The 13867-nt window shown below is 37.9% G+C and overlaps 1 protein-coding gene across 1 annotated transcript in view; it reads right to left on the bottom strand.

The window, feature by feature from the left end:
* Window positions 1–835: 835 nt before the first annotated feature.
* The window catches only part of LOC122092757 (methionine--tRNA ligase, chloroplastic/mitochondrial), a 16172-nt gene continuing 3140 nt past the window's right edge, over window positions 836–13867 (bottom strand). The window contains exons 4-12 of the mRNA XM_042663033.1: window positions 12462–12629; window positions 11481–11605; window positions 10107–10200; window positions 9902–10000; window positions 8645–8825; window positions 4345–4460; window positions 2317–2472; window positions 1626–1754; window positions 836–1543 (exon numbers count right to left, since the gene is read on the bottom strand). Coding sequence (XP_042518967.1) covers window positions 1376–1543; window positions 1626–1754; window positions 2317–2472; window positions 4345–4460; window positions 8645–8825; window positions 9902–10000; window positions 10107–10200; window positions 11481–11605; window positions 12462–12629 — 1236 coding nt within the window. The 3' untranslated portion in view covers window positions 836–1375. The remainder of the gene's footprint in view (window positions 1544–1625; window positions 1755–2316; window positions 2473–4344; window positions 4461–8644; window positions 8826–9901; window positions 10001–10106; window positions 10201–11480; window positions 11606–12461; window positions 12630–13867) is intronic.

Here is a 13867-nt window from a genome sequence, read left to right as displayed (position 1 = left end):
AGCATTGTTTTCTAATTTCCCAAAAAAAAATTGTCCTTCCCTCATGATTGAAATAGTAAAATAGTATATCTTTACCAAAAAAATAGTAAAATAGTATAAATACCATAATTAACTCTAATCCACAGAATTAAAAAACGTTAATCAGGTAACCATCCCTTCCTACATAAGACAAAAAAGGTCTTTATTGCATATGGTGAAAAAGTATTACACTAAGGGTGCATTTAAGTTGCTGACCCAGCACAACCCCAGGGCAGGACAGCCATGGTTTTGAAAAATGGGATCGAACCGGTATCAACTGAGACCAATCCCGATATTGACCATCCATGATAAGACATAAGAGTAAAATGGTTCAAAAAACAATTTTTTCTTTTTAATTGGTAAAATTATACGATCCCAACTGATACCGATCCCTAGTTTTAAAACCTTGACCCAACCCACCTGATTTTCAACCCTCCACCCCTTTCCCCTTTCTCTTTCCCAAAGTTTTAGCAAGGAAGAAAATCATAAATCTTTCTGAGAAGTCATGGGAGTTCTTACACATTTACCTTAGAGTGAATTAATCTAACATGCAAAGATTAGAGAAGCCAATGAAAGTCTGACCTACTCAATGAAGATCTGACCTATAGAATTCCTACAACTAACATGAGAACTAACATTCAATAGGATTATAATTTTTTTTGGGTGGCAAGAGTTGGTATGTTGCTGGCTACACCTTTCAATATACCAAATTGGTTGCCTTGACTCTTATAAGTAAAAAATAAATAAAATATTACTTTATAGGTTTTATAATACAAATGAACAATTCCTTTCAAAGAAAAAAAAAATGGATACAATAAACAATTCAATCAGGAAAAATATTTATTAATTATTGTAACCAACCCACATAGATAATAATCCAGGACAATCAAAATTTTAAAGCACATGGAGTCATGGACAGAACTCCTTCAGATTCTAGTCAATGGCCAAACAGTGGAGAACTAGCTTTTTCTTCTTCTTCTTCTTCTTCTTCTTTTTCTTTTTCTTTTTCTTTTTCTTTTTCTTTTTCTTTTTTTTTTTTTTTTTTTTTTTTTTTGAAGTGCTTTAGACAAGAAAGAGTTTCATAAAACAGACAAATTACACCTCTAAATCAACAAGCCAGCAGAAGTTTGGCCTAAAAAATGCAATTATACATCCATGTCCCACCTTCAGTAAAATAAAATCAATTGAATATAAAAAAAAAAAAGAAAAAAAGGTTGCAATGGAATTGCTTTACTTTACCTTTAAGTTAAGCGAGTTGGTAAAAGAAAATAGTTCTTTTATGTCATCATGCTACCCAACAACTGACTAAAATTTGTAAAGCAGGTGGAGATCATCATAAACCTGCAGCCAGGTAAGTTTAAGCTTCAGCAACTCCCTGAGATTGAGGTATTCTTTTAGCTTTCACAACCTTCTTAGTTGTTTCACCTCCAGCTTCCCCTTCTGTTATGCTTTCAATCCTTGCGAAGACGGGCTTAGGTTGTGCCATGACCTCACCTCGCTTTAGCCCACCCCATTTAGTATCACTCTGCCAATAACATAGATTCAATAATATAAAAATCAATTGAAAATTAAATAAAATAAGCAGACAGATGCTGAGAGAGAGATACCCAGGTCATGGTATCAAATTGATCCTTTGAATAACCCAGTTGTTCATATATCCTCAGACTTAAACTTGGAATAACTGGAGATAAAGCAATAGCTATGATCCTCATTGCTTCCAATATAACCACAAGGTCCTGTCCAAAATGTTTCCAAGTAAATGAAAAGAGTGAAAATTTAGATAGAAAACCTTGACATATGACATAACAACCATCTCAGTCCCCTCAGTCAAGTTTATGCTTGGGGAAAGAAATAATGATCTTGGTATCATGGATCAGATCATCCTCATCCGATACCAATCTGGGTTATTCTGGATTTGACAACCCAGACCAAGGACCAGCCTATCCAGACAGGAAAAGGAGAAATAACACAAAATTTAAAGATAGTGGTGATCCTACACTGTCGGATACCTATCTGGATCTAGTGATAGAGATGATCCATACTGAGTTCGGAAATCAAGATTATGAGCATAAATGACTATAGTCAATTGAATTGCAAGTGCTTTGATTGTCTAGGCTAAAGTAGTATCACAGAATTTATCTAGTCAACTCTCACGGAGAATCAACTGGAACTTTGAAGTAGAAAACAACCCCGCCGGTTGACATTAACCATCTTCAAATCCAGAATATGTCATCCAAAGACATGGTCATGGGAGCGAAATATACAGAACCGAAACACATTAATTAAGAGAAAGAAAACCTTTGCAGCAGCTTCAGAGGAAGAACCTCCTTGCTTAAAACGAGACCATGGTGCACGCTCATCCAAGTACAAGTTGCCAGCATTACCAATCTCCAACACAGCTTCACAAGCTGATGACAGTGAGAGGTTGTCATAATGAGCTCTTGCCTTTTCCACCTAACAAAAAACAAAATAAACTAGTTAGTCATAGTGAACTCTAGCCTTTTCCACATTAACACCAATAAATAATCCCCTCGAACTGTGTCCAACTATCAAGAACAGTTATTAATATCACATGAGTTATTATTTGAGCAGGGATATAGCTGAAAGATTTAAAATTTAACCATCTTTTCAATGTATAACAAATTCAATTTCAGAATTTGAGAGGAAGAGTCAATCCATCCAAAAGAGACATACATAAATAACTACTGAATTGCAGAGGCAGTGTATCAACACTATACCATGCCCATGTATGTCATCCGGGTAATATTCTTTCATTCAATGAATCCAAATAGGAGACAGCAGATCAAAAACCAAAATATATTTGGGTGGTCCTCAAAATCTTATCTGTTAACTGAAAATTTCAGAGGTTCCATGAGAGATAGTATGGTTTCCTAACTGTTAGAACTTATATTAGATGTCGAACCCCCACATGTAGGATGTAGATCAGGATGGATTTTCCACGGTTCGAGGGAAATTCTCATTCTTTTTCAAGGTCAGTTGATAGGTCAGGTCAAATTGTTGAGGGAGGATCCCTTCTTCCTCCATGTGAAAGGAAGCAGGGGTACCCCCTTAAAGCAAAAATCCATAGCCATCTTTTATTTATTTTTTCAATGAAACACTATATTTCATTAAAGGAGGAAAATAGAGGTACAACGCTTCGGCCAAACATATGGCCAAAACAGTTGCACCAAGCAACATCATGGGACGCCCAAATGGGGGGTGTGAGAGCAGAAGAGCAGAGAACCCTAAGCAACGATAGGTTCCAATGCCTTGTTCGGCATGCTCCTCTACTATGCAAGCAAAAACCTCAAAATACTACCGATCGTCCAATCTACAAGGTACGATAGATCAGATCAGTCCCCTCTGATACCAACATGAATCAGATGGTCTAACCGTTCTGATACTGCTCTTTAAGACCATGGAGGATGAGGATGTAAAGTGAAGAGGAAACAGATGCTAGAGGAAACAAACACCGTGAGTTGCCAAATTGGAAACAATGTTGGAGATAACAAAGGACAAATTTCTTAGAGAAGTTCTCTTTATTTTCCCCTTCCTCTTTGGGGATAACAAACCACTTACAGAGAAGCATTAGAGGAAATATTACAGGTAAGGCTACCAATTGGAAAGAAATTCTAGAAAAAGCATGCATAAATTTTCTCAGGGACACAATTTTATGAAATTTTTTTCCCCTTGTCTCTTTTCTTGTGGTCTTAGTAGAACTCTCGAAGTAATTAGCAAGGCAAGAGCAATAACTCTGTAGACAATTGAAACACAGATTTTGGAACAGTTTGAAAAGGAAGCTAGCACAATTTGTTCAACAAAGCCATATTCATGAGTCATTACTTTTCCTATTCCTCGAAATAGAAGATAAAGCTAGCCCTAGAATCCAGGTTAGAAAATTATCCTTCCTCAAAAAGCCCGGGAAGAAATTTACAGCTCTTTATCCTTAGCTACTCTCCACTAGTCCTTTGGACATCAAGGTTATAGGAAACCAGTACTCAAGACTGTGGTCTGCAACAGTGCATACCGAGTATAGAGAAAGGTCGTTACTCAAAACAATGAGATAAAAATTCGGAGGGGGGGAGAAAATTGGTTGTATGGCCCAACATGTGTTGAACCTTTTCCCCTCATCATCAAAATTGACCTGTTGATGTGCCACATGGTGTAATGCTTTTGGGCTGTAACAAACAACATGAATCAAGGATGAAATGAACAATATGTCCACACAATTTGGATTCCAACAAAGTTTTCACATGGAAGAGAAGCATTCCAAGGGTGCTCATCTAGAAAAACCATGCCATTAATAACATTCATACAAACTCTTACCAACTCCTCTACGGTGTTCATGAATTCACTTCCTTCAGCAGCAATATTTGAATCAACTGCCAAAGTTGAATGGCAGTTCTTTTTCAGGAGTCCAAGCGTACGGTTTAGAAGATTTCCTGCACAGATTAATTCAAGAATATTAACATTAACATACTTGAAAGCAACATAACATATAAATATTTATTCATGAAGCAGACTATAAGGACAATAGCAGTGGATCTGCTTGCTGCCCCATTGGATGTCACCTACCAGGTTTTTGGTCAACTTGGTCTATGTCATTCATTCTTCACCACATTTTTGGTGAGTTATGTGAGGAGACTGAATTGGCTGCTTAGTCAACTAAATGAAAAACAGTACAGAATTCGCTTGCAGAAAACAATAACTATAAATTCGTGGGGGCTTGTGGTCTTAGGTTCTAACAAACCATTCCAAAATGGGGGTGGGTGGGTGGGTGCGGTGGGGTGGGGTGGGGGGGGGGGGGGTGGGGAATTAATTAATTTTTTTATAAGTTGCAGAAATTACATCAAAGATCAAATGAAATGGCACTAGTTGAACTAGGAGCCGGTCATTTCTGACCTCCAAGGGGTATCTGATGACAGGTTTCGTTTGCGGATGTTATGAATAGCTCTATCTTCTGGTTGCCAAGGTTTCCCTGTATCAGTCAGTGACTGTACTTCCTGAACTACTTACGACACCTGATGGGACATCTAGAAACAGGAGACGGTGGGCTCATGAAGCCAAGGGCCATGCTTTCATTTCAATGAAGTCAGGTATTATGCTTACAGTTGTGTTCTTCTTCCACTTCATTTTCTTCCTTTCCATCTGGTTCATTTGGAACCCTCATAGCCCTTCAAGTGACTTGCATTCTTTGGACAACGCATGCACATTATGTGCAGTCAAAAGTCACCATATCATTACAAGGGAGCAATGCATTCCCAACATGTGTTGTCCTGATCCTGATGTGGAAAATGTAGATCAATTGTGATGGAGGAGGGCTTTAGGAAAGAAAGAAATCTCCGAGAGAAATCAGAGTTGGAGGGAGAAGAGAAGAATCACACAAAGAGGAGGGGAAAGAAGGTCTCACGACCAAGCAAACCACAAGGTTTCAACCAATTAATTAATTCATCATTCAAAATCTGTCTAATACTTAGGTTACATGCCTTTATATAATAAACTCAAATTAAAACTTGCCTAATAAAATTCTAAGACTAAAATAACAACTTCTAATTTTCTTCCTAAGTTCTAACTAATGAAATTAGAAACAGAATAAAACTCAAATTGGTAACTCCCTAATAGACTAACAACTACCCAAAATAAAAAATTGCATATATTTTCCAAATAAAATAAAATCCCAAAGATCCTAATGAATCCAAAAATCCAATCGGATCCGGATCATCTTGGTCGAGATAGCCCGAAGAGTGAAACCGGTTCAACAACATCAATTCTGCATCAACTCCCCCGACGTTGAGAAAAACTCGTCCACGAGTTTTAAAGAATGATAACAATAAAAACTCACGAACGGGAGTGAATTGTTCGTCGTCTACATCGCGAACAAAATCCATGATGTAAAGCTTTGGAGGTGCATTCAAGTCCGGAAAATCATGGGGAAGAACAAATTCATGATGGTGAACAAGTGGCACAACATTGATGTCCTTCATTACTTGATCCACAATCTTCTCACTTTCTGTTGTCATCACCTGTTCCACAATAGAACGGTCTTCCACTTGTGTTGATGCCTCTGGTTCATCTTGTGGTTGTACTTAGGGTATCACTTTATTTGACTTAACCAATACATAAAGATCAAATTTTCGACGCATATGGTAAGCCTGGAGGGTTCACACATTATTGTCACGATCAAGAATATCGTCCCGTTGTTCCAACCAGCCGCAACCTAATTTAATGATGCGCTGAGGAGAGTCAAACACTTCACAAAAGGCACCATCATAATAAGGAGGAACAGAAAATTCAACAAATACATTATCCTCCGACTCAAAAATAATTTGACTGGTCTCTGACAACATATCCACCATGGATCTAGAGACAAAATTGTCATTTAGTTGCTCATCAATTAACAATTTAGCAGACTTTCCATTGGGCAAGCGAACTCTAAACTTGAACACAAAAGATTCCATGACCAGATTCGTATTCGGCATCACGATGTAAATAAGACACAACTCTACTAGGCACATGGGTGGCAGAACTGTCACTTTTTTTTTTTCCTTCAAAAAGATGGCAGAATTGTTAATAACTGAAGTCAAATTGTAATTCACAAGTATACCATGTGTGGGAAGGGTAGACTTGGAAGCTAGTTATAAAATAGGACAATAGGGAAAAATAAGGAAAAGAGGGGTAATTCTGGCAAGTCAGAAGAATTTAAAAAAAAAAAGAAGGAACAAAAAGGAGATCGTGGGTTGGGCGTTTCACCGACAAAGGGGGGAAGGGATCTCTTACTCAAAGATGGAGTCAGCACCAGCAGAGGTCGCTTTTGGCAATGGGAACAGCGGCTTACGTGAAGGCTGAAGCAAGGTTTCAGGCTGGCAGGATGTTCGAGCATACCAGGCAGTGATGGAGGAAGTCCGGAACAGGTATGTTCCCGTCTTCTTGCTTCTTCTTCTTTTGTTTTCTGTTTCTCCTTTTTTTTTTTTTTTCACTTGCTGAATCCTAGCAGGTGGGGAAGAAGTTCAATCAGGTATGTGTTCTGTCTTTGCTCACTTCTCCTGCTTCTTTTTCTTTGTCTTCTTTTTTTTTTTTTTTTCTCGTTTCTGGTTTGGTGTTCTCTCTCTACTCTCTTCTTCTTTTCTTTTTCTTTTGTTGGTTGCTGTCGGAGCCCTCAAAGAAACGGTCCACTAGACGGTGATGGAGAAGAAAATGAGGCAGTAGACTGAAAAAAAAAAAAAAAAAGGATTGACGGCAGAAGGGTTGGAGCGTTAGAACCCTATAGGGAAGGGGTTCGACTAAAAAAAAAGGGCAGTGGAAAAAAAAGGTGGAGGGTTTGCTTGTGGATCGATGATGATAGGGAGGGTTTTTTGTTGCTGCGGAAGATGAATTTTTTTTTTTTGGGGCTGTGGAAGATGATGATAGGGGTTAGAAGATAATTTTTTTTTTTTTTTTTTTGGCTGTTCTTTGTCACGGTAGAAACTAGAACATAGAATGGGAAGGGAAAAAAATAGGGAAAGAGAACTAAGGAGATGGATCCTTCGGCTCTGATAACACTTGATGGAAGGCCTTAGGAAAAAAAGAAATCTCCGAGAGAAATCATAGTTGGAGAGAGAAGAGAAGAATCACACAAAGGGGAGGGGAAAGAAGGTCTCACGACCAAGCAAACCACAAGGTTTCAACCAATTAATTAATTCATCATTCAAAATCTGCCTAATACTTAAGTTACATGCCTTTATATAATAAACTCAAATTAAAACTTGCCTAATAAAATTCTAAGACTAAAATAGCAACTTCTAATTTGCTTCCTAAGTTCTAACTAATGAAATTAGAAACAGAATAAAACTCAAATTGACAACTCCCTAATAGACTAAAAACTACCCAAAATAAAAGATTGCAAATATTTTGCAAATAAAATAAAATCCTGAAGATCCTAATGAATCCAAAAATCCAATCGGATCCGGATCATCTCGGTTGAGATAGCCCGAAGAGTGAAACCAGTTCAACAGCATCAATTCTGCATCAAATTGCTTTTACACTGTCCTTTCTCATTTCTTTCTTTTTAATGAGCTACTACGTGGATAAGTTTAGACAGCAGACTTCATCGCAACAGTAAGGTTGCTCCATTGCAACCTACTGGTCGCTGGTTTAAGTTGGGAAACAGCCTCTCCACAAAACGAGGGTAAGGTTGCATAAATTATGACCCTCCCTAGGCCCTACAGTGGTGGGAACCTCGTGCACTGGGTACACCCTTTTTTTTTCCCCTGGATAAGTTTGAGATATCATGGATCCTCCTCTTAGTCCAGGTTCTTAGTGCACCTGAAGAGTGAAAGCTTTTGCCAGCCGAACAATATCATGAATACTTATTGCCTATAGCAAATTGCAATAAGCTGGTTGTGTAAAGGAGACGAACAGAATAATAATTTATGACAAATCCCAACCTAAAGAAAAGTGGTTGATAAGGTGCTTGCATTGTTACAATTTTGGTCTTCCAATTTGGGAGAATCTAGAGACATCAATTGCCATACTGTTTGAGCATTGTATGAACTGCAGCATTCACCTATGGTTTTTCCTTTTTCTTGGGGCACCTGATAATAGTAGTAAAAGGAAAAAAAAATGATCCATGAAAAACAAGAAGGCATACCAATTGTATTGGCAAGATGGGCATTGACAATATTAATAAAGCGCTCCTCAGAATAGTCACCATCACTTCCAAATTCCACTTCCCGGAGGAAGAAGTACCTAACTGCATCAGACCCAAATCTGTGCACCAAGTCATTTGGTTCAAGTGTATTCCCCAGAGACTTCCCCATCTTCATGCCATCCTAAAATTTTCAAAATAAAAAGCATTGCTGCATGAAATGAAAATAAATATATGAGATGTAATGCAACAATTCATTGTTGATACAATTATACATTGTCAAATTATGAAGATCAAGCATCCAGAATTTGCAAAATATCAAACTGAACATGAGTAGTTGATGAAATCCAAAGGAGGTAGAGGAAGCATCCTAATAGATGAAGAGTCTAATATTCCCACAACTTAATCCAATTACAAATTAAGGCTACTAACATCATCCGGAAGGCAGAAGCCACGTAATATCTTCTGGATACAGTAATGTCTGGAATGAGATCACATTTAGAAATGCTGAAAAAGTAGGTTAAACTGAGGCCTTCTTGTCCCACCCATACTGGTTAGTGTTTCGTATGATCTAATAGGATTAGTTGTGTTTTGCTTGCAAGAAATCCCTGGGCCTCACCCTCGTTACCTTGAAAAATTGGTAGGCACATTGCATGCATGGCAAGATCGTAAAGGTTACAGGTTAGGGTTGATAAATTTTTTAATTTTACCAAGATTGGGCCCAGCTTCAGTAAAAATTTCCCCTAACTTAACCAGTTTCAAATCTTATCCACATCAATGTCCCACAACATTTAGAAATACATAAAATGAAAGGAGATGCTGCTCTACAGATCCTGAGGCAAAACCTTGGTTTTGCATTGACTCAATTGAATATCTTGGCATTTTATTTCAGTGTCATCCAACATAGATGCATCCAAAGAGATCATCCACTGACATCCTTTCTAGAGTAGAGTATGCCATGGTTCTTGGGAGCAACTAGCCATTGGTGTCCTTACTTAATATGGCAGAAGAGTAGCTGAGTTCTTAGTTATGTGCCTTAAAGGATACCTTTTCATTAAAGGTATGAAAAGGTTCTCTTTTCTACTTTAATGCATCATCCCTGAACGTGAAATCTTTAGGTATATAAAAACAATGTCACACAAAACAGTAGGAATAGCAGCTTGAGGAGGTAGTGGATAACAACATGAATTTGTCACCAATGAAGCAGGTTCATTGTATTGCTCAAATAAAAATATTATAAATTTTTTTGGAGTTTAATACCTTTGTCAGGAATCCATGACCAAAAATCATCTTAGGAATCCTTAGTCCAGCTGACATTAACATAGCTGGCCAATATACCGCATGAAACCTTAAGATATCCTACATAAGCATAACCAAAAAGAAAAAAAGGTATCAATTTTACAAAGAGTCCAACGAACAAGAGGGATAATGCTCCACAGGAAAGCAAGAAACCAAGATGATATACCTTGCCAATTAAGTGCAATGAAGCAGGCCAACCAGAAGTAATGGCATCTTGTAAAGTAGGTTGCTCTTTGTCTTGGGATAGTGCTGATATATAACTGAAAAACAAATGAGGGAAAAACAGCAAGTAAGAAAATAAGATGTGTCACAAGCATTTTATAGCACAAAACAAGAAAACAAATCAAATGACAGTTCTTGCAAAAACTTGATTATGTTTTCTACCCCTCCCCCCCCCCCCCCTCCTCAATGAGAATAAAAAATATAATATAATATAAAAGAAGAAGAAAAAAAAGGTTCAAAACTTGATATGCAAGAAGACCTTGGCCGAGTTGAGTACTTCACTCAATATTAACAATCTGCTGGAAGCTTCCAAGTTTAGCAGAAGTTGCTGAACGCTGAAAGGTTAAGCTTCAAAAAGAATACAAGCCCGAAAATCAACCATTTACTCTATTTCCATCTATCGATTTAATCATCACCATATAAAAATATGCCTAACAGGTACACATCCACTGACTTGGGGCTTCAATTACATTTAGCCAATCAACTAGGATTTTAATGCATACACTTGACTTAGGTACAATGTTGACCAGTTGATCAACTTGAGGCAACTAGGAATCAGCCGTTGCTGGTTATAATTAACTAGGTTTACACTATTTTCCACATGCTTTTCAACTTGAAGAAGTGAACTACTATCAAGTTCACCCCTGAACATATAATTTTATCTTCATTATGCAGTTTTCATTTTTTGCATCTCTCAATGCACACATGGGTAAGAGAGAATGTAATAAAGCCTTTTACGGAATTGGAATAACAAGAACTCAAAGCTTTGGACTGGATGGAACTACAAAAAGCGGTTCTCCTGGATTTTATCCAACAGTTGGAAACACTTGCCTGAAACCGTTTTGCTACATGATGTCATCATTTAGTAGTAATCAAAGTTATGTACATATAGAATTCATATGTGATTGGGCATAGTGGAAGCACTGCCAGGCAGCGTTCTTTTTCCCATATTAATATTCACTAATTTTTGTCCTCTTTGAGTGCCTAGGGTCAAGGCATCAACTAGACAACGATTCGCCTTGGCAGGCCAAACCAACTAGTTGACAACCCCTTCTGAGTACAGTGGTGACGAGGTCTAACAAATCCTTATGGCCTTTCATAAGATTAAGCGAACAATTTGAACAAATGACTCGGTTCCAATGATATTATCAAATCTGTAGGACATCAAAGACACTTCACCGTGTGCATCACATGCATGCCTACTCACCATGTCTGTACAAGAGCATGTTCAATCACATATCAACCAAGAAAAAGGATTAAATACGAATTAGTTTGTCAAATCGGAAAAAACACAAAATTTAAGGCATAAAGACCCTACCCCAGTAAAGCATCAAACCAAACATATATAGTTTGCTTCTTGTCATTAGGCACAGGAATACCCCAATCCACAGATGCACGGGAAATAGAGAAATCTTTAAGGCCACTCTTGATCCAGCTTTGCACCTGAACCAGTCTCTATGTTAGTCATGGAATCCAGGAAAAAAAAAAAAAACAATTTCTGAAGATTAGAATATTTTCACATTCACATAAATGCAATTTCAAGTTTATATTAATAGTAAAAGAATCTAGAAAAACCAAAGAGAATAGGAAAGATATCAACATGAGTTTCGCGCTTGTCAGAAAGGAATAAATCTAAGGAAAGCCCCATGGCTGGTAAACAAATGCTTACTGGGAGATTCAGCATGCACCAAAGGGGCTTGGACCACAATAACAGGTAGGGGAGGGGATGACCTAAATTGAAGTCAACAGTTTGGAGGATTGCCCTTTTCATTTTTATTTCTAGAGACTTAACCATACAACAATTAATGATAAGAAAATAAACAAATGAAAACCTAAACTTATCCACCTCCATATTTTTCTGTAACCTTCTATCCCATGGAGGTTTCATGGTCTTCTCATTCATTTTTGGCCTTAAAAGAAATTGACTCATTCTTAATTTTCCTGTTTCACACAGCCTTCCTAAACAAAACAATCACCTAGCATACTGCGAAAAAAGTACAGATGACTAGTTGCTAGTGCAAAAAAGTAAGTCTTGTAAGGTCAGCTTGTAGAATAAAATTCATAGTACTTTCTACAAGATTCCTGTGAATTTATGATTTCTTCCAGGGAAATCAATGGTGTGCCACCAACCCCAATTCCCACAAAGGAATGGGTAAAAATGCTAAACCCATTCAACTGCTGAAAAACATTATCTATATTTTCATGTTAGCATTCATTGAAGATACAGGGGAAAGGGAAAAGTGAAAATATATAACCCCAATCAATCAGCCAAAATAAAGGGGAAAGTTATCATGCTCACCTCATTCAAACGAAAAGAAGGCTGCACAAAGTTTGGATTTTGACTTAGAATTTCTTCCAATGATTTTTGATACTTCGACAAGGCAAAGAAGAAGTTGTCCTCCTTACGTGGGATGCAAGGCTTTAGGTGCATGGGGCAACAGTTGTTTTCAATTAATTCCTTCTCATCCTGCATTTTTTAACCAAAGCACAAGACGGGAAATTTTGTGTTTAGAAAATGTAAACATGACTCTTCATCAAATTATCCAAGGGAATAATTAGAAGAAGTAATAGTCTTTATGGTAGTAATGTCATGTTCCAGCAAATGCTAAAAGTAGTTTCTCTTTATACAGAATTCAATCACACAGTCAATGCCAATAGAAAAGACATACGGTGGACCCAATGTTTAACCTCCATGATGTCCAGAATGAAATAGAAGAACATAAATAACAGCATATGCAATTAGAAATATTAGTTGACAGTTAGAAAATGAGGACAGCCTATATAATACCCCGCTTCTTAAACCCGGTCTGATTTCGCGATTGAACCGGTTTAACCATGCAGGAACCGAGCCAGAGGATATTAGAGCGGGCTCCTTATGGGCTATGATGGCACGGGTGACCCTAAACACCGGCTGGCCCGACAAGTTCGAGCCAGTGCCAGAAGAGACGGGAGTGCCCAAACCGTGTACGTGCACCTACCATAAGGCTATGTACGGATAAAACAGGTATTATATCCGTATTTTAAGGTATATACGTATCCTACATCGTATGCCTGGGGTGGGGTTCGCGCCGAGGTCCGAACCCGGTAAAAATCCCAAGTTTTGGCTCTCAGGCGGGTATAACAGGTGGGTACACCCACCCACCTGAGTGACCCATCCAAGACTATTCACTTAATTAGGAATAGTATATAAGGCTTTATGATTTCTTTTCTTTCCATTTATTACCCTCGTACATTTGGTGAGAAAAGTAAAGAGGAGAGAGAAAAGAAAGGGAAGAAGAAAGGAAGAGGAAGAAAGGAAGGATTTCAGTGGCGCCGAAGCTAGATCTTGCCATTCCGGTGCCGGGAGAGTAATCTTCAACTCTAGATCTACAGTTGGAGGTAAGAAAAGTTGGGTTTTACGAACATTCACCATACCCAAGCTTTAAACCTTTGATTCGAGTATGGTTTCTTGAGATCTTGTAAATACCCTTTGAAATGATGAATCTAAGGTTTAATAGATGATTTATGTGTTGATCTTGAAGGATTTGAAGAGATATTGACAAGATAGAAGGAGCATTGTGAGTTGGAAGTGATTTGAAGGGTTTGAAGTCATTGTTGGGCAAAGAAGGTAAGATGGCTTTCCCTCACTTGAATCTAACTTAGATCTAGGTTAGAACCTTCCTATAGGACCTTGAAGGTGTGAATAATGGGTGGGGAAAAGCCCCA

The sequence above is a fragment of the Macadamia integrifolia genome, chromosome 11, assembly GCF_013358625.1.
Source record: "Macadamia integrifolia cultivar HAES 741 chromosome 11, SCU_Mint_v3, whole genome shotgun sequence".
In the NCBI taxonomy this organism is placed as follows: domain Eukaryota; kingdom Viridiplantae; phylum Streptophyta; class Magnoliopsida; order Proteales; family Proteaceae; genus Macadamia; species Macadamia integrifolia.
Note: the sequence above shows the minus strand (reverse complement) of the source record. Positions and strands in the feature narration are given on the sequence as shown.